Genomic DNA, 20,743 nt, shown 5'->3' with positions numbered 1-20,743 from the left:
CAAAGCCTGCAAACAGTTGCACTTGTATTTGTTTCCTCCCTCAGTGCGTGTGATTTGCTGTTGAACAGTTTCATAAACTGCTCATAAACTGAGAGAAACCGGTCACGTCTACAGAAAGCAGGACACGTTGTTTAACCCAATGAACTCGGCCTGAGCCCTCCCAGAGGCGCCAGAATCCCAGCAATTAAAAGACTGGTGAGACCAGAGATCACTTTGCACAGAGCTGCCACCTGGTGTTTGGGAGACAGCACATTCTTCTTCAGCTACTGCTTAAAAGCAAATTTAATGAATAAACCGAACCTTGAAAGACAATTAACTTTGTTAACAAGGATCCTTCAATAGCAATAGCTCAGTTGCCAGTTTCTCAACTTGTCAAAGTCAGTTCTAGCCTCAGAAGACAGCCTCTAACAAAAAGCAGGTTGCAATTAGAAGTGTCCTATGCACCCAAGCAAAGCAAATTTGTCTTTCATTTATGTTCTTAATAAGTATACTCAAAGTGCTACGGAGCCAATGCATTTATACTTACCTACACTGCTTGGAAAACAATATAAGCAAATTGCTTGTGGCTGATAAAAACAATTGCTCTCTGTGATCAGCAGCAATGGCAGTCAGAATGCCAGAAAAATTGGTCTGCAGCACCAGGAGGGATTTGTGTGGGCAGCACTTGTGCAAGCTGCCCCATCCTCTTCGATGAAACGTGCCCAATTTTAACAGCTGTTTTTCTTAATGAAGTCTCCATACTGAGTTCACACTGTCACAACTATTTCAGCTCTGAATCTTTACCAAGCCATGTTAAATGCTAATTATCAATTGTTTCAAACCAGTGCTTTGTTCTCAAAGCATTAACAATATTGCTTTCTATAGAAGAAGGGGATGAGGTCTGTGGGGTTTTTCTCCTCTCTGCCAGAGGTAACTGCAACACAGAATCTCAAAGCAGCAAAGATGCCCAAGCCTTTATAAACCCGAGGGTCTGCCATCTCTATCAGGCTACAAAAGAAGAGGGAGATTTACAAGCCAAAGATCAGGCACTGATTTTTTTCATGGCTTTTGGACTCATGGTTTTTTCAAAGGCTAAACACAGCAGAGTACGAGTGTTAAATAGAATATCCACAAAACAGAGCAGGAATCTATTCCTGCATCCAAACACACAAAATATAAAGGCATCAACTATATAAGTGAAAGCAGATGCAGGGCTAGAAACTCTTATCTGTTGATAAAGAAGTTATTAAAAATGCTATTTTTTGATTTTATGAAGTTTTTTTTTTTTTGATAGCAAACTTAAGCATCTTGGATACCATTACATTTCAACCTCTGACTTAAATCAGGACTTGTTATTAACAATGATACTTGAAGCCCGAACTGGATAGAGACAAAAAAGTATTTAAAAACCTGCGTGTTTTATTTTCAACTTCTAAAACCTTAACGTTGCAGTAGAAAAAGTAAAAAACAAAACAAAAACAGTAAACAGTGGTGTTCTGTAAACTAACACAGGACCATGTGCAGAATGTTCCTACACCACTCAAATGCAGTCAGTACAAGCAGCAATCTGGCCTCCCTCTCTTCGATTCCTTCTCCTTGAAATAAACCAGTACATACCCAGAGATTTTAACTATAAAATGAGGATACATTAATTCTTGTTTTCTCCCATTTATCAACAGTCAGTTGCCACACACTGCAGTGATTTGCAAATGAAATTCATACAGTCTCCATTACAGAATTGGAGAGAACGCATACAACTCCACGACTGAAGTCCTTTCATCCTCATTACAGGCTCCTTACCAACACTCATCACATATCTTTAGACTGATCATCCTCTTCAAGTTTTCTGATTTCACTCTTTAAACAGTTGATGGTTTCACGACTTGCTTTTAACCTTTCTTTAAGCTCAGCAATTTCAAAACTGGTTTTCTTTTTGGCAGCTTCCAGCTTTTCCCTGGTTTTTACTTCAAGATCTGCAACTGTGATGGCAATAAAGAAAAAGAAATATGAATTATCTTTAAAATTTCGACTTTTCTTTATACATGTGGCAGTAATTTGGAAAGCACATGTCCTGAAAAAAATACAAAACAATTACTTTTAGCCTTACAGACTCAGCAATGTTAGTAAAAATGGTAACTGGAAAAAAAATGGAATAGCAGAAGAAGAAAAGTTTGCTTGATGACCTCATTCAGTCTATCATTTTCTTGGTTGAAACAGTGTAATTCACAGTGGCATTTGCCAGAGTAAAAAACAAAGAAAAACAAACAAACAAACAAACAAAAAAACAACAAAACCCCAAAAATTAAAGATTAGGTGAAAAAAAATCTCAACTGGTTGCAGCAAAAGAAACGGGTGATAGTGATCAAATCTCCCCTCAGTCGTGGATCCCTCCAGATCCCACACATATCATACTTTTGGACAGTGCAATTCAGTGAGGATAATTTTTGCTTGCACTTCACACCTTCATAGAATCAACCAAACTATCCCAAATATGATAAGCCAGGCATCAATCATGCCCCATCCCTGGAGGTGTTCAAGGCCAGGTTGGATGGGACCGTGGGCAGCCTGGTCTAGCATCAAATGTGGAGGTTGGTGGCCCTGCCTGTGGTGGGGGGTTGGAGATTCACGATCCTTGAGATCCCTTCCAACCCAGGTCATTCTGTGATTCTGTGATCATGCTGTCACCGCTAACACCAAGCTATTCAAAATTCATGCAGCCAAACTCACTGTATGATCACATCCTGCAGAAAACATTAATAGTAACCGACAGTTGGTGAAGGTATTCTCATTTTGCACTTACACTCTGTTTCATGCTTGTAAGCACCAAGTGTCAGCTGACGGGACGTTGTTAACAGTTGCTGCATCATGGCAGTAGGATCTTGAAATATCTAAGGAAGGACCAAAGTACACAGCCCCATTAATACTTTTCTAAATAAAGTCAGGCTTGGTTTACGTTAAAATTTTCATACCATTTCATCATAGAATTCAGAAACTACAGTTTTCTTTCCCAGGATCGCATTGGTGTCAGACTGAAAAAGCTTCAGCAAGTGATACAGGGTTACCTAGATACAAAGACAGAGCTTTATCAGCTTGACAACCATAGGGAAACACCAACCATCCCCTAGATACAAAACAGTAGCAGATGTTCTTACTAAACAACTGTATAATGTATAAGATTTTAAATGCTTTTAGGAATACAAAAATAAACATCATACAACATCAGCAGAGTTACTTAAATTCAATATTCATTATTAAACATGCCTGCTATAAATGCAGCTTGATGCCTTTATACTGTCTGGGCAAGTGCTTGAGGATAGATGCACAAGAACCCACAAAGACCTTCTTTAAAGCATTTCCAAACAGAGAAGATGATTTAGTTTAGAGCCATTTTGCCAATAAATCAGTTTGAGAGTGATTTCCACAGCCTTATCATTGCTGTAGTTTAGGTGCGGTGCGATGTGTTCCTGTACTGCTAAGCACCAGAGAAGCCAGGTGCAGCCAAAGCCGTCCCAGAAGCCTCAGCCTGCAGTGCAGCACAGAAACCGGCAAACACAGGCACCCTCTGAATGAAGACAGAGCACGTCTCCTAGAAAAGTGAGCTCTACCAGCTCCGTGGCTGGCGGGCTGTGACCGGCCGTACAAAGCAGCCCAGCACCGGGCCGCCAGAATGGCAGAAGCACTATCAGAAGCTCAGCGTACTCACAGGTCGCTCGTTTGGGTCAATGAAAAATATCTTGATGATGATTTCAAATTCGCCCCAGCCCGTTTCGGTGATCTCGTACGGCGGTTTGGTAACGACTGCAGCGCGAAACAGAGACGAGGGCGATGAGCCTCAGCGGGACCGAGGGGAGCAAACGCCCCGACACAACACCCACCTCGGAGAGGATTCCCGTAGCTCTCGTGCAGCTTGAACTGGATTTTTTTCACGTAGGCGGACATGTCCTAGGAGAGAAGCTCGCTCAGCCCCACCGCGCACCCGGGCACGGCGCCGACGGCACGGACGCTTCGGGCCCTACCTCGTTCCTGTAGGGCTTCACGTAAACCGTCCACTGATGCGTGTGCCCGTCCTCCTCCCTCTTCTTCCCGAAGTACCGCGCCACGTTCCCGTACACTACCGGCTTCACGATGGTGACGCCCTTGCGCGGGAGAGAAGAGAAGCGGCAGCGGCGAGAAGCGCGCCTGTAAGCGCCGCAGCAGCCCGAGCCGGGCGGGCCGGCAGAGGCCCCGGCACCCGCCGGACGAGCCCCGCGCCCGCCCCGTCCCTCCGCCCGCGCCGCACCTTCACCCTGCCCCCGGAGTCAGGCCCGAACTCAGCCATTCTCTTGAACATATTGCACCGGAGGGGGCGCCGCCCGCAGCCGCGCCGCGCTCAGCTCCCGCCCCGGCCCGGCCCGGCCCCGCCGCAGCGCAGCGCTCAGCCCCGCGGCCCCGGCGCCCGCGTCGCGTCACGGGGGCGGGGCGGCGCCGTCACGGGGCGCCTGTTGGCCGCCGGTTGGCCGCGAGCTCCCGCCCGGCCCCCGCCCCGCCCCGCCCGCGCCGCGAGTGGCGCCCAGACAGCGGAAAGAGGCGCGGAGCGACGGGAAGCCGTTTGCGGATGGTGGCTTTAATGAGGAACGCGTTTAAAACTGCCAAGCGGGGATCGTCGCGCTAGCAAAGCGGTCGGCCGTGCGGCGGGCGGGCTGGGCGCGGCGGCTCCTCACAGGCGGCAGCCTCTGATCCACGCGTGGACGTCGGTGCCCTTGCAGCGGTTGCGCCAGGCGACCCTGAGTGGAGGGAGAGGAGCGGTGAGGGACGGCGCTGCCGTCGGCGCTGTTGGCTCCTCTCCCCGGAACCCCCCGCCACCTACCACGCGTTCATGCCGTTTCCATCGCTGACGATCTTTTTCGCGCAGTTCACGCTCGCCGTTATGTCCGAGCTCAGCAGTGCTTAAGAAGGGAAGCGGAAAAGGCGGCATTTCATGATTTTATTTTTAACCGTCTTCAGGCCATCAGCGTGTTGGCGTTGAGCACTTTGCTCCCCGCTCCCGTGGGCCCGCACGGTGTCTGCTGAAACAGGCGGCAGAGCGGCGCCAGTGTGTGCAGCACGCAGGGACAGGCAGCGTGGGGGAGAAGAGCGAGAGATGCACCACGACCTGGGGAAAGGGAACCTGGGAGCAGCGTGCAGCCACCCTGGGCTTCCAGATCCCCATTCTAAGGCCTGACTGCACAGAGATCCTTACTCATCTCTGGGATGTCTGCTGTGCAGTCTTTGGTAAGGGATCACAGAATCGGACAGTGCCTGGGTTAGAAGAGACCTCACGGTTATCCAGCCCCACTGTCACAGGCAGGGCCACCAGCCTCCTCATTTAATACCGGACCAGGCTGCCAGGGACCCCATCCAACCTGGCCTTGAACACCTCCAGGGAAGGGACATCCACAACCTCTCTGGGCAGCCTGTGCCAGCACCTCACTGCTCTCTGGGTAAATAGCAAAGCCTTCAGGTGTGTGGCAGTTTCTCTGTTTCTAAGTTCCAAAGAAAACCAAAGAATTTTCCTCTAGCGACTTCCAGCTATCAGAATGCAGGCAGAGTAAACCCAGTGAAGCAAAGCCACAAACAATGCAGAATAATCCAGGCTGCAAGATGAAGCTCTATTTCATGCATTTGTCTTTGGAAGATAGAGTTAGAATATAGCATGCGGCTACTAGTGTGACAACAAACAACTTTCTGCCATCATTTTATGGTTAATCTGCAACCAAACTGTTTTGCCAATGGTACCTAACTGCACTGTTAGTTGGCTTTCTTGGCAGATAACCATCCATTCAGCTGTGCTCTAGAAAGACAAAAGGGTTATTGCACTGTTCTAAACACCCACACTTTAAACAAAACTGAAATCCTAACTAAAAGGATGTGAGAAAGAAAGATTTTAGTCTTTTCTATTTTGCTTTCCGTGTGAACATGGCCATTTTGGGGGTGAACAAGCATCACAAATTAGCTGGCAGCGTAAGCCCTGTGCTGTGTTGGACACAGGCTGATGAGAAAGCTTGCAGTTACAGTATGGTTACCCTGACCTCTGCTGCTGTCCCGTTTTCACTCTGCCTGCAGATTATTTTCCCTCGAATGTGTTGGTCCTAGCTACATGTGTAGGCATTCCTTGTCCTTGTCAAAATGAGTTGGCGTTACAGGGATGCATTATTTGTTTGGCTGTACAGATGAACAAAACACAGTACACGATCAAAATGTTTTCCTCCCTACACCTGCCGTTGCACATGCATCCCACATGGATGGTACTTAGATAGAAATAATTGTGGGAGGGCCAACGCATGTAGGATGATTGTTTCATAGGAGTCTCCTATTAAAAATGATGCTTTTTCCTTTGTATGTACAGACCTCGAGTGTCACTTCACCTTTATCTAACTAGGGGGGATTTGCAAATCTGTTCACCTCTCCTCCCCTTCACTAGTGGGATGGGGAAGTGGCATTTTGGGCAATATCTTGCAAGGGTCAAGCTCTTACTACCTTCAAAGAAAAATTTCCAGAGGTTAGTGCCACTGCTAATCAATAAATGGCTTCTCTGAAACCTCTTTTCTCTAGAAACATTCAGATGGGTAGACAGGGAAACACAGTTCCTGCCATTAAGAAACTTTTTCCTCTCATGTGTGCATGGCTACAGTGCAGATCTCCTTTTCGAAAATGAGAAGAGTGAGTTTGAATTTTGTTCTGCTTTGTTCTGAAGATGGGGTTGTAACCCACCTTTGCTCATCTACTAGCACATGGATTATGGAAGGGCATCTGTTGCCTTGAGAAACTGAGCTCACCTGAGCATGGGATATTGCACAGGTTCCTGGAGCCTGGGGTCCTGCCGTCATTGCACCACCAGCGGCTGTTGATCTGTAGGATTCCGTAGTCGGTACTCCCATCCGTGTTATGGTTTGTAGCATGTGTGTTGAAGTTACTCTCGAATTTTGCGGCACACACCCCTGTCAAAGTTCCATTCAAAAGAAAAAAAACAACCCTCCGAGATTATTATTTTAAACCTCTATCTGACTTATGTATGAAGGTACACAATCCATCTCTTCTCTTAACTGAAAGATGACTGCGTCCAGAGCACACCGTTTTTCCAATCCAACCAGGTGTGAAAAACACATGCAACATGCCTGAACTTCAAAATGTTCTTAGTAAACCTGGCACAGGATTTCTACTCCTAAAAATAAATTCCAGCATGCTTTTGTGCGTTCCTCCCTCCCTATATACAGACACACAAATCATGCCTCAGGATGCTGGCGGGCAGGCTGTGCTCTGCAGCGCAGCTCCTACCACTCTTGGAAGCTTTGGGCAGCCCCAGCACGTCTCACAGGTGGTGCTTTTGGCAAGCAGTGCAGATGCGTCCGAACAAAGCTGCTTGCATTGCTCCTGCTGCCAGGCACACCCCGTGTTCTTTCTGCATCAATACCTGCTCACCTTAATGAGGCTTTTTCAGCTGCTTGTACTTTACGTGGCTTATGATGGCCTCATTTTGTCCTATTTATGTGCTGCTGCATCCGTGTCAGGGCAGCAGGAAGGAGGAGGGATGGGGACAGCGATTCACGTTTCAGCTGTGAACATGATGGATTGCTCTCCAGATCTGGGAACAGAATGCATGCATGCTTCCCTTCAAAGGAAATTGGTTTAACAATAATCTGTTGTCAGTGCCCACCAGAGGAAAGAAGCTTTCAAGTGGCCCCTCACTCCTTGACTCTAGGATCCCCTCTCAGCCCACTTTCTTTCTGACTGACCTTCCCACATCAGCATGCACAGCATCCCTTCTCCCCCACTACTCCTTGTAGCAATCCCCACCAAGCCAGCCTGACACCAGTGTCTCTGCCCAGCATGGCTCCGCACTCTGCTCCTGCTTGCTCCACAGCCTTGGGAACATCTGCAGAGGAAGGAACTGAAGCAAGTAAAACCAGAGCACGTAGGATCTGAGGGGGTAGAACGGGGCAGGCTGCTTCTGGGAAACCTTTCTGATGACAGCATCTCTGTTCAGCTGAGGAAGAATCATAGGGAAAGGAGCATAAAGGGAAAATCTGTAGAAAATACCTGCAGTCTGTGCAAGCAGAGATGGACTAAACCGATGGCTTCTTAATATCTAAATTCCAACATCATGCAGACCTGCTCACTTTAAAGAAGCTTGTTAAATGGAAATTCCCATCCCGTGTGCTCCCTGGAAATCATAAGAGTACAGACTTACAGTTTCCCAGGCTGTATCCCCGATAGTTATCAAGTCCCAGACGCTTCATAGCTGCTGCCAGCTCACATCGTCCATAGACTTTCCCCAGAGCAGCCAGGGGCAGGAAGCAAAGCACCAAGATTAGCAAAGACCTCATGTTGCCAGTGTCGTACACACAGTGGGACTGCAGGCTCTCTTGCACCTGTCTCTTCTTTTAAATTCCTCCCACCCCCTTTTGATTTCTCTGTTCTACAGTTGTCAGAAACACCCTCTTGAGTATATAGAAATTTCCCAACACTTAAAACATCACTCTAAACTTGCCAAATTTCTTATACAATGTGGGAAGTACCACGTTAGCTAAGCAACAGAGGAATTTTATTGTCTGTTGCAATATCTACAGTCTTGATTTTACTGCATAGCCAGTGTTCATCATCAACATACCACTAGTAACAACATAATAAAAGTAGCCATAGTAAATAAACAGGTTTTAATTGGCAGAATTACTAAACCATTCCCTGACGATGCAAATTTGGCTTTTCTTCTCAAGTGCTGAAGGATGCGACACATCATTTGTGCATTAGCAGGTGCAACTTGGCCATGCTGTGCTATTACACAGTGTCTGAAGCAGTTCTGGGTTCATCAGGGCTCTGGGTGCAGGGGGCTGTGGAGCCATTTGGCGGCAGGTGGGGTAAGGCATCAGGCAGGAGTATTTGGGGAGGAAGGAGCACATGCAGAAGGCACAACTTCAACATTCCTCTTCTACTGAAATCTACTGAAATCTGAGATCTACTGAAATGAAGAAGTGTGAAAAACTCTCTGCTCTAGCCATCGGCACCTGTTGTATTGTTCCTGTTTTGATAGTGGAACTAATAAGGAGAAGTTGCAGCTCAGAAAGCCAATGATATCCTGAGCTCCATCAGAAGAGGGGTGGCCAGCAGGGTGAGGAAGGTGATTGTCCTTCTTTACTCTGCCCTTTTGAGCCCCATCTGGAGTACTGCATCCAGGCCTGGGGTTCCCCAGTACAGGAAAGATGGAGAAATGTTGGAGAGGGTCCAGAGGAGGGCCACAAAGGTGATCAGGGGGCTGGAGCACCTCTCCTATAATGACAAGCTGAGGGAGCTGGGCTTGTTCAGCCTGGAGAAGACTGCGAGGAGACCTCATTGCAGCCTTCCATTTTTTAAAGGGGATTATAAAAACGAGGGGAATCAACTTTTTACAAGAGTAAACAGTGATGGAACGAGGGGGAATGGATTTGACCTCAAGGCAGGAAGGCTTAGATTGGATGTCAGGGGAAAGTTCTTCACAGAGAGAGTGGTGAGGTGCTGGCACAGGCTGCCCAAAGAAGTTGAGGATGCTCCATCCCTGGAGGTGTTCAAAGCCAGGTTGGATGGGGCCCTGGGCAGCCTGGTCTGCTACCAGATTTGGAGGTTGGTGGCCCTGCCTGTGGCAGGGGAGTTGGAGTTTAATGATCCTTGGTGTCTCTTCTAATCCAAGGCCATTCTACGATTCTATGATCCTATGAAGTCGGTTTTACCACTAATCTGGAGCCCCGATGTTCAGCTTGTACAAGATGTTTCTAGTGGGAATAACTAAGCTGAACTACTGAAAGCAGGTATACTTTTTAATGTTACTTTCTACCAGACTTTGAAATTGTTGTTTGCTGTGTTCATTTCAGAAGGACAGTGCTGGCAAGAAGCAGTCTGCCTGCATATAGTTGTATTCAATTGGAAGTGCTATGTTTAGGCAGCCTTGCACGGGGAACTGCAGACGCTTCAGAAAATGCACTGGAAAATTGACCCTAATGTTTAGGAGCCTCTTTAGGAGATCAGCTTTTTACAGTGTCCTGCTTCAAAATACAACTCCATTAGAGAGTAGCTGCTCCTATAGATCTCCTAGACTCCATATTCCAAGCCAAACCACTTGATGATACTGATTGCATTGAAGTATCAGTTCAATTTAATGGCAACAAAAGGCACTTTTTGAGGATTAGCATTGCCTCGTGGTCAATAAGCATGGCCCAGATGAGTGCAGCCCATCTGGGCCACGCTGCAATTTCAACAAAAGCCACTCTTGTGGTTTCACCTTTGTTTGAGAGCAGTGAGTTGGGACGGTCAGGCACTCCCTGACCATACCTGGAACTCCTGCTCCTTGGATCACAGCCTGACCCAAAAAGTGCCAGAACTGTACAAACTGGGATTACTGGAACTGTACAGCTGAGAGAAAATACCAGGATTGCCTCACCTAAACTGTAGCCAGAATGGAAAGTTTTCTGACCAAAGTCAGTTATCTTGAGGCCCTATAAATAAAGGTCCTAAGAGTCCCTTTTGTTCTCTAGGACTGCACTGAGCTGTGATCCTCAATTCCCACCTGAGCTGGGATATCTGTCAGGTTTGGCTTTTTTTTTTTTTTCTTTCCTGAGAGTAACATTTCTAACCCTGTGATTTACTGCAGAAATATTAATAAACCCTAAATCACTGCTAAAACTACAGCTGTATGCAATCAATCCATGCCAGTAGCCTGAGAGACCTGAGTTCTTATTTGACCTCTGCTGGGGTCAATAAGTAACTAAGCAAAAAGACACATAAAGGCCCTAGCTATCCAGTAAAGGTCTCAATTTCTTCATGATAAATGCAGCTAAAACCTCATTGTCTTCAAACAGATTTATTATCTGTATGATTTTTACCCTCTTCCTTGTAAGCAGACTTTCATAGCCAGAACTGTGCTGTCACCAACAGGGAAGAAATGAAAATCTTAGCAAACTCCTTTCCAGTTCACAGTTACTATTTCTAAATACCAGTAAAGAAACAGGTGACTTCATGATGTCAAACAGAAACATTCCCAGCTAGTTCCTCATTCTCCTGCCAGTAGTCATCTGCCAACTGCAGATGTACCATAATTAAGAAGCTTAAGAGGAAGATCCTTCCTGGAAGTCCTATAAAAATGCACTGCTGTTTCAACAGACTCCATAGGAGTGTGCAGTACTGGCTCCAACAGGAGCTGGATTCCTTCAGGGACTGTGGTTATTCACTTTCATAATGCGCAAGGTGTTTCCTCCTGCACCTTAATTGTTCCTGTTTCTGAGCATACTGACTAGTAGTGCCTCTGCCAGAACAGCTTTCAAAAGCTGCTTTCAAAGAAGCCTGAAATTCTATACACGGTTTCTGATCCTCCTTCAGACCCTGAGATTACAAACATTTGGGACTGCATCCTTCATTTTGCAAGTGTGACAACTTCTCTCATGCCGAGAAGAGCACTTTTCTTTTTCTCTGGTATTCAAAATGTCCCTGACAGCGTGAAAAAAAAATAACAAAGGCAATTCTACATTTGCATACACACACCCTCCTAAGTAGCATGCATGATCATTAAAGGAAGATCTGGCCTTGGAGCTGGGGGTACATTCCCACTGTGTGTTCCCTCCCAGTTTGGCAGTTCTGACTTAAAATCGTGGAAAAACAAAGATGTCAGAGACCACATTTAAGCATCCGAGAGGCATCAGTCAGGCCAGAGGTTTGATGATGTGCAGAAGATAAGCAGTTTTCCTCAGCTTGGGATGGTCCTTCTGATGGGCTGGTGAAGGTCAAGGTGATGCTAATGCTAATGAGCAGGCAGCATGGGACCCACCATTACTGCCCCAGTATCCATCAGCTGAGAGCATCCCTCATCTTGGTGTGCTAGTGCCATCGCTGCCAGGATGGCAGAGCACCTAGAGCAGCAAGTGTTACTTTGCCATCTCCTATTTTAGCATCTTACCGCAGCAAATAGCAAGAACTGCCATCGTGATTCTCCACGCAATTCACCAGAAAAGTTACCTGTGACTTATTTTACAAACCAAGGACTGCAAGGTGGCCTTGGCAAACAGCACCTTTGGCTTGGGGCGTGCCTGTATAAATCAGGCAACACTGTCTGACAGCTTTATTATTTCTTAATTCTATTGAGCTACACAACCCTTCAGATGTCTCTCTTGATGTCAGCCTGCCCCACAAGTTCTTGTTTGGGTTTCTCACATCTTGTTTATTGGCTGAAGAGAATTAGTAAGCAAGAAATCTCTCTTCTTCTTATGGGCAGCTGGACAGATTGCCAAGATTGTAACAGAAGAATGACAGTGAAACGATCTGTAAAGAGCACAGAGACACTGACACTGTGGAAATCCCAGCAAAATATATCCGTGTCTGTGTTATGTCAAAGATAACTACATAATAGAAGTAGAAAAATGCATAAATTTGTCAATGACAAAGTAGTAGTAATTTATGGCTCACCTCAAACAGTAAGAACTGGTAAGAATATCGAATGGCAGAAATCTTTCACCTTGACATTCTTTGCAAGACTGCTGAAAATCCTGTTTGGGTGGCATCAACAGAACAAGAAGACAACACTGAAGAATTAAACAGCTGCCAAAGTGAACACAAAAATAGGCCTCTATTTGTCAAAGATACAAGCTGGGAAAGAATAGAGGACAACAAGGAAGTTGTACAAGAACAACTGGGTGATGTAGAAAATGGTGTAGTCAGAACAGAACAGAGCTTAAGCACATTAGAGCCCCGAGGATCTCCACAGATACAAAAGCTTATCTATTGTATCTGATCCCAAATACAGAATTTATGGGAGGCCGCAGCTTGGAAGGTACTTGCAGCAAATTGATTATGTGCTAATACCACCGTGAAAACCCTACTGAGATTGCACTAGGAATTCTGCATGTATTTTTGTTAGAGGAATACATATTCTGTCCTGTTACAGGAAACATGAACTGAAATTTAAATCTGCAAGAATAGGGCAAGTAGATGTAACACAGCCTGTCCTAAAGAATGGAAACAAGCTTACAGAAGTGAGGGCAGAAGTATTAACCAGGTTGTGTGGGCTCTGGCGGATGAAAAGCTTGACACAAATCAGCAAGGGGCTCTGGGAGTCTGAAAGGCCAACAGTATCCTAGGCTGCATCAAAACAGGGGTGGCCAGCAGGGAGGGGGAGGTGATTGTCCCCATCTGCTCTGCCTTTGTAAGGCCCCATCTGGAGTACTGCACCCAGACCCGGGCTCCACAAGAAAGCTGTGGAACTGTTGGAGTGGGTCGAGAGGAAGGCCACTAAGATGATTGGAGGTTTGGAGCACCTCCTCTACAAAGACAGGTTGAGGGAGCTGGGCTTTTTCAGCCTGGAGAAGAGAAGGCTGCGGGGAGACATCACTGTGGCCTTCCAGTACTTAAAGGGAGCTTATAAGCAGGAGGGAGATGGACACATTTCTTGGACAGATAGCAATAGGAAAAAGAGGAGTAGCTTTAAACTGAAATAGACGAGATTGAGATTAGATGTTAAATGAGAATTCTTTACTCAGAGAGTGGTGAAGCACTGGCACAGGCTGCCCTGAGAGCTGTGGTGCCCCATCCCTGGAAGCACTCAAGGCCAGGTTGGATGGGGCCCTGGGCAGCCTGAACTGGTAGGTGGCAAGCAGTTCACAGTAGGGGGTTGGAAATGTATGATATTTAAGGTCCTTTCCAGTCCAAACCATCATTTGATTCTAGTTGTTTTGAATGCCTTAAGGAGTTAAACACAATGGGGAGTGAGACAACTACATAGAGAACAATATCAGCACAAGATCAAATTAATATAATCTGGACTAGAAAAAAATTAGGCTGCCTCTTTGGTTTGTGACCAAGGGAGCAGTGAAATGGTGAGATAACCTTCCAGTAGGAACAAAAACCCCAGATAGACTCTATTTCATCTTAAGATGAGTCTCAGAAAGGGTTATAAGATGCGGTTAGCTGCCCCAGCAGGAGACTGAACTTCTTATCCCAGCCTGTATTCTACAGCTCTCAGCATTTTCCTGTGGCCTTACAAAGAAGAATGTAAGGCTAGAAGACCCTCCTCCACCAGCCTCTTTCACCTTTAATTTGCCGTGTTGGATGCAACTTGTCATAGAGAAGACTGATATGGAAGAATGAAGAATAAATAAGCTTCCATTTGTTTTTAAGCCTCACATAAAGATTTGATCACCATGAGAATCCTACATTAATAGATCCATTGTTTGAACGTCCACAGGTTTGACTGGGATTACCAGCATGGAGACGCTGTTAGTAAAATGAAAAGGAAAAAAGCAGCAGCATAACTAGAAAAACCGTCACCAAACACATGCTCAACACATTCTGAAATAAAGGAAATTGCACCAAGTGCTGTCTTTCCAAAGCAGTTGCTTTCAGAGCCACAAGCAGGTTGTGGCATAGTGCAAGTGGAGGAAAACCACTGCAAGAACAAAAGCAGAATGAAAATAGTCTGCATCGTGAGATGACAGGGAAAGGGCTGGAAGCAGATGGGATTGTTGGAGTTGGACTGTGTTACACAGGCTTGCTGCTGCAGCGGAGGACAGGGCTATGGATAACCTGGAGACTGGCAGCTCTTATCCAGAGACAGGAGTGATAGGAGATGCAAGTGCTGCAATAAGCGCGGGTATACAAGAAACCAAAAACTGCTACACATTCATTTGAGAACTGTGGTTTTAAATTTGCCAACTTTTTCAAGTTAAAAAGAGATGGGAACATTTTTGTTGTTCTTAAGGGGACTACCTATAATCTCCCAGGAGCTGATCTCACGTGGGCCATGTGGGAGAATCCCCTTTCACGCTTCTTCCAGCCCCAAAAAGACCAAATGAAGTGGGGAAGAGGTGGCTGACACTGTGTGTTAACCACAGCTGGGGGTTGCACAAACCTGGCTGTGTCATGCCACCATCCTTTCTGCTGACTATAGCAGGCTATTAATTTAATTTGGTGGTAAGGCCTTTTTGTTTTTGTTTTCTAAATAAAATACTTGAGTTTATATAAGCTTTCCTTTGTTCCTTGGTAATACCCCCAAGCCCTCTCAGTTCAAAATCTAAGCCAGTTATTGACACAATTAAAAACTAAAATGCTGGAAGAGGTGATAACGTAGACATGTTTTATTTCCAAATTCATTTTGACTAAAAGGATTGCTTTGTTTTGTTTTTCCAAATCACTGAATGGAACGGTTGGAGTAACGCAAAATCAGGAAGGCACAGCAGGGATCCCACATGATGGGAAAAGAAAAGATTTTTTCTGCAACGTTGTCCTGTTAGTGCTGTGAGAGAAACACTAAGAAAGTGGTACTGTACTCCAACTGAGATGGCAGGCAGCCAGCAAAGAGCTTCAGCCGTTATGGAGAGTTTATACTTACACAGAGCTCAAAATAGTTTTTCTTGTAGAGAAAAGTGGTACTCGCTCATCTGGTTTTATGGCTGCTAATAAAACACTGACCTTCTCTCACCCTTTCCATTCAAAGTAGTTTATGTATTTTAAAAATACATCCACCACACACAGTTTATGCATTATTTCCATCAGTTCTTCTGCAACACTCCGTTGGTTGTTCTGAATGGGTCCCCATTTTCACTATTCCTACACTAGTGGTCTTTGAGAAATTGGGAGCTGTGGACCTACATGCTGCAAAGAGTCCAGGATAAATGACTTAAGAATGCAAGAATGCAGTTTTAATTACATTCATACTCCAATTAACGTTTTGAGGTTGGAGCCCAAATCCTTTACAGCTTGATCCATGAATAAGGATCCTGTTTGGGATGAATGGTCCCTGTTTTAATCCCCTTTCACTGGGGCAGAGCTGTAACACACCCAGGCAGAGCCACATAATTTCTAAGCAGAGCCCAGCCTTCAGTGAGGGTGGCCGTCTGCCTGTCAGAAATACAACTGACTGTCAAGAGGGAAAAGGAGTACCAGGGAACCTAAGGAGTCTGTTTTAAGCACCAGTTTCAGCATCAGTTGCAAAATAACTGCAACTCTGCAGAGCTCCTCGCTTTCAGAGGCAAACGCAACTCAGAGTAACCCCCCCACCTTCGGCCATTATTCAGAGGTGTGCTCATCAGAGAACTGCGACCAACATTTTCTCTTCCTGGGTTCTTTCACTCTAAGAGCATTCATGCTAAGAGTAGGAGGACACACACTTGAGAACAGCGCACTCAAAAGATACTTGAAATGATGCACAGAATGAGGCAAGAAAACTACTTCATGGGTGTCAAAGCCAGGAGAAAGCCTGCTAAGCTTACTTAGCAGGAAAAGGGGAAAGAAGCAACTGCCATCTGCCAGGTATGACAGATATGAGATAAGCAACAAATGCATGGATGTGGAATAGGAGAAGCAAGTGAATCAGATTTAACAACAGTGCTCATCTATCCAAGGCCTCATCAGTCAAACAAGTGTTTAGAAGCAGTAGTTTTAGAAGATCTCATTAAGCGTGTTACCCTCTCAACTACTCAGCTTTCAGTCCCTCGCAACTCTATTTTAAATCGACCAATTCACTACACTCCCTCACAGAATAGATATCTGAAGTACAGGCTTTACAAACCAAAAAACTGCCCAGCTCCTCCTCTTCCAGGCTTCCCTTGTCTCTAAATCTCAAAACCAAACGCCAAACAAAAGCCACCGAAGAAGAAACATGCACTTCTCCACGGGCAAACCGAGCTGTAAGCAGAGAAGCTAGTTCACGCCCCTAGGTGGCAGGAGGGGCCTGCCACACTGCCTGGGAGCCTCTGCACCTTTTCTACCGTGTTCTGTGGGGCTGAGCACCCAGGGGCTCTCCTTCCTTCAAAGTGTCAGCACTGCTCTGAAAGTAACGCTTTCAGATCTCCTAAGAGGAAAAACCGGTGGGTAGATCAATGCCACTGCTAAACTTCCCTCCTCTAACACGTTTTGGTCAGCCGCCTCGCCTCTTGCTTGGCAAACTCCTGAGCAGCAGCAGCTCTCACATATGACACAAACAAGCACCAACTCCGATTTTTTTCACTGTGGTTGGAGCAATGCATTGTTAGCCCAAATGCATTCAGAAAGTCATGAGGAGCGTATCATGTTTTAACTGCTTTCAGCTATGCCAACCCTCTGTTGGAAGTGCTATGCGTGCAGACTGCGTCTCTATGAAACCACTTTCAAATTGAGTGCTTCTCCCTTCCCTAAATAGAACAGGAGCCAAGAAGTTCACTTTCCATTACCTACTCGAGTACTGCTCTCCCACATAGTTCTTACATCGCTTTCAATTTCACGTGGAGATGAATATTAAAAAACCTTTCCCAGATCACTAACATTCCTCTGTTGGCAAAGAAATGAAGCCTAGTGGAGCGCTCAGTGGCTCCGGGTGAAACTAGTTCAGTTTGCACAGACGCCATGGGGACTTCTACTGCTCCACTGTCTATGCTGCAAAGTCTGCAGCAGAGCATCTGCACAAGAGCTCAACTGCAACCACACCAATTCCTGCAGTCCAGAAGAGTCCTTCTGACTGTAGCTCAAGAGCCCATGGAAGTGACTGCTTTACATTTCCCTGCTAACCCATACAAGTACCTCTCTGCTCCCTCGCTCCTAAGAAATCCTACCAATGTTGTTGGCTCAGTCAGTACAAACCGTGTTCAAAAACTGCTTTATTCTCATAGGCCACATGGTTTTGCCTTTGTGTTTGCCTGTTTTTTAACACCCATTTTACCTTCAGACTATGGCGTATACACAGTTAGCTCTTTTTTTTATGAGGCCAGTCCGCCTGCAACAAGCAGCATCAGTTCCACTCTGCTGCATAGCGATGGGGGAAAAAGCAAGGAAAATGACCTGCTGAAGCCTGGACTCGAGCAGAATCTTCTCCTCCAGCTCACCACAGGCTTTGGTCCTTGCCATCTGCAGCAGGTGCTGCAGAAGACACCAAAAGCCAATCAGCAAGGTTCTTGCAAGTAGAATTCAGGAAGGAAGTTCTAGCACATGCTGCTGAATTATTTATTTCCTTGTCTCTGCTCAAGGGGTGCTACTTTCCCTGGCTGCTGTACGTGGAGGGAAAACATATTAAGACTGCTCACCTTCCTCATTCTTCTGGTACCGCTTCCGATCAGAGCTCCATGATCTGGTGTTGTCAGACGACCAATCCTTGAATGCTTCCACTATGAATTCATCCACATATTACCGAACCCACACTGTTCATATCTTCAAGAGTACACACCCTACATATTCGTGATGTTTGCAACATGGTACTTCAAAATAGTAACCGCCACTTTTCCCTGTGCTCCCCACCCCAAGCTCAGCTTGGAGTCCCCACAGTCCCCCCAGCCACAGCCCAGCACTCCTTCCACCCATCCCAACCTTCACCTGGCCTCTGCAGCCAGGCTACAGTCCATGCTCAACAGTGGAGATGCCAGGTTCACTGTGAAACTGAGGCATGATGCAGTAAATGAGTGGCCAAGTTACCTGCCACCTTCAGTTTGAAAGCATTAAAGCTGAAGCCCTTTCAAGGAAGTGGAGGTTACTTTCCTCACTAAAGATTCAGAACACTAGCCAAAGAAATCCAGGTTCACCTTCTCCTGAATGTGTTGTCTCTATTTCATGGACCCATGGCCCTTGCTTAACTTCATTCATTCAAAATGAAGTTTAAACAAAAAGACGAGTGCTGTGCTTTTTCATGCCAATTGGACTGTATTTCAGATTCAGAAGCTACAAACAATATATTTACAAATGAAAAAAAAAAGTAAGAAGTTGACTTATAAAAAATACATCAGTAAATGCATGCACTTCTCACTGACCTTAAACTCTGCAGAAAGCGTTTGACAAGCAGATGAAAACCACAGCTAGCGTGAACAAAATCATTTCTAGTTTCAGAAATAGTAACTGCATTGAACCTACAGCTGTAACTCCACTGAGCTCACATTAAGTTCTGATGTCTGAATATCTGACAGAACTGACATAATGAGCACTGCAAGTCGAAATGAAGACAGGCAAAAGTATTTTTTAATATAAAAATGGTCTTTATTTCTTCAATACAAGGTAAACTACTATTGCAGTTTAAGACCAACACAAAAGTTGGACAGCAAATTGCTTAACAGTCTCCTAAAGGCTGAAAAAAAGGAACCCATGAAAGCTAAAAGTTATGCAATATTTCAAGTATAACATCTAAAAATGATGAAACGATCCCTAAAAGGTAGAGATTAACTAAGTACTTCTGCTGAAAACGTATTAAAATCTGCAGTTGCTAGGATACCATCTTACCTTGCTGAGAAATACAGGTCTCCGGCAACGCAATATCCAGCAGACTCTGGCCTGCTGAAATCTGGAAACTGCTTACTATATACACGTATAAAATCCTTTGGAGTTGGGCATTCTGAGACATCCATTTCCTTACATTTTGCAGTGCAACTCTGCATTCCAACTCAGACAAGCTCCCATGCTGTATTTCAAAGCCATTTCTTGAATAGTTTACCCAGACATCCTTGTGCAAAATGGGAATGAGGAAATGCAATGATACAGGAAGACAATACAGCCTTATGTTTAGAAAGTCAGCAGCGCTGGTAATCTTCATAAAAATGTAACTGTTTACCAAATAGGAATGTATTTCACTTGTAAAACACCTGGTCCTTTTTTATATCTTTTTTTTTTTTTTAAGGACACCTGCACTGATTTGCAATCACTTGCATTTATAAAAGCACACGCATTCCTCATTTTCTTACATTTGAAGATCAACAGAACGTCTCTTTCGTAATGTAATAATAATATGCACAGTTTAAAATATTTTCTATTACAAAATACAGTACACAAGAGGGTGAGGCCAAAGTCTATTGAGTATATTCCAAAATGTCAGCACTGGGGGTGTAAAATTACATCACATGGTATGAATAGAAGGAATTTGTTTATTTTTTTTAACAACTGAAATGCTCAATTCCATTGGGATCACAGGTGAGCACTGTCTGTCTTCAAGAGACTTCAATCAAGTCAGAAGCTTTAAAAGATCTAAGCACAGATATGGGCCATACCAGAGCCTACATCTGCTGCAATAACCGGGGCTATAGGAAGGATTCAGGAACTAACAAGTGCGTAATTTACAAATAGAGATGCTTTGTCATACTTCGTCCAACATGGAAAAAAAAATTCCCACAAGAACATCCAACTGAGGAACTTCTCTGTTTGTTAGCAACTCATCTGCTACAGCTAAGATGGTTTGAGAAGTACCCAGCAGGTGAGATGTGTTCCAGGAGGTGGCTGCGTGGCAGCGTGTGGGGACACAGAGCACCCCACCCCTGTCTGCAACACTCACTGCAGGGCAGTGCAGCGAACAGCTGCAACCAGCATCACTTCTGCATAAACACTGTGACTCATCAGCACGCTGCAACTGTGTTTAAAACCTGTGCACTCCATGACCACAATAATTTAAATCCCAAACAAATCCATGCAGCTTGTTTCCTACGCCAAAATATTTTAGAAAGTATTCATTCTTCTTTAAGGATATCAAGTGGATCTGCACTTCCCTGGGATCTTGAGTGATTTACACATCAGAGCAGAAGCAGTTTAGTGTCCTGGATCTCGGGAAGGCAGCAGCCAAACGTGCACGTTTTACATTTGAACCCATTGACAACCCACCTCACTGAGCACTGCCCTATGAAATTTAAGGCTGTATCCTTACAACACAAAAACCAATGACAGACTGCATATAAAATTCTATAAATAAAAATAGGAGTGAAGTCTGTTTGACCTGTACACACAGAGCATATAGATAAAAAAAGGAAATCGGGAATTACGTATTTCTATAAATGCCATATATTTTTACTAGAAACAC

The 20,743-nt window shown here is 45.2% G+C and overlaps 2 protein-coding genes across 2 annotated transcripts; both read right to left on the bottom strand.

Annotated features, from left to right (window-relative positions):
* Positions 1 to 279: 279 nt before the first annotated feature.
* On the bottom strand, positions 280 to 4,382 carry YEATS4 (YEATS domain containing 4). Its single transcript, XM_048933164.1, has 7 exons — positions 4,259 to 4,382; positions 3,996 to 4,115; positions 3,855 to 3,921; positions 3,683 to 3,777; positions 2,949 to 3,041; positions 2,780 to 2,867; positions 280 to 1,958 (listed from the first exon to the last, which is right to left on the bottom strand). The coding sequence occupies exons 1-7, from the start codon at positions 4,307 to 4,309 to the stop codon at positions 1,789 to 1,791; spliced, it is 684 nt and encodes a 227-aa protein (XP_048789121.1). The 5' UTR covers positions 4,310 to 4,382; the 3' UTR covers positions 280 to 1,788.
* Positions 4,383 to 4,569: 187 nt separating this feature from the next.
* Positions 4,570 to 8,824, bottom strand: LYZ (lysozyme). Its single transcript, XM_048953314.1, has 4 exons — positions 8,186 to 8,824; positions 6,774 to 6,935; positions 4,826 to 4,904; positions 4,570 to 4,742 (listed from the first exon to the last, which is right to left on the bottom strand). The coding sequence occupies exons 1-4, from the start codon at positions 8,319 to 8,321 to the stop codon at positions 4,676 to 4,678; spliced, it is 444 nt and encodes a 147-aa protein (XP_048809271.1). The 5' UTR covers positions 8,322 to 8,824; the 3' UTR covers positions 4,570 to 4,675.
* Between the last annotated feature and the right edge of the window lie 11,919 nt (positions 8,825 to 20,743).

The sequence above is a fragment of the Lagopus muta genome, chromosome 1, assembly GCF_023343835.1.
Source record: "Lagopus muta isolate bLagMut1 chromosome 1, bLagMut1 primary, whole genome shotgun sequence".
Classification (NCBI taxonomy): domain Eukaryota; kingdom Metazoa; phylum Chordata; class Aves; order Galliformes; family Phasianidae; genus Lagopus; species Lagopus muta.
This window is presented reverse-complemented; position numbering and strand designations above follow the sequence as displayed.

Coding starts and splice junctions, on each gene's coding strand:
- YEATS4 (XM_048933164.1), bottom strand. CDS start 4,309: ATGTTCAAGAGAATGGCTGAGTTCGGGCCTGACTCCGGGGGCAGGGTG. Junction 4,116..4,258: donor ACTCCGGGGGCAGGGTGAAG/GTGCGGCGCGGG, acceptor CTCCCGCGCAAG/GGCGTCACCATCGTGAAGCC. Junction 3,778..3,854: donor CTACGGGAATCCTCTCCGAG/GTGGGTGTTGTG, acceptor TTCGCGCTGCAG/TCGTTACCAAACCGCCGTAC.
- LYZ (XM_048953314.1), bottom strand. CDS start 8,321: ATGAGGTCTTTGCTAATCTTGGTGCTTTGCTTCCTGCCCCTGGCTGCT. Junction 6,936..8,185: donor GGGATACAGCCTGGGAAACT/GTAAGTCTGTAC, acceptor GAACTTTGACAG/GGGTGTGTGCCGCAAAATTC. Junction 4,905..6,773: donor GTGCAATATCCCATGCTCAG/GTGAGCTCAGTT, acceptor TCCCTTCTTAAG/CACTGCTGAGCTCGGACATA.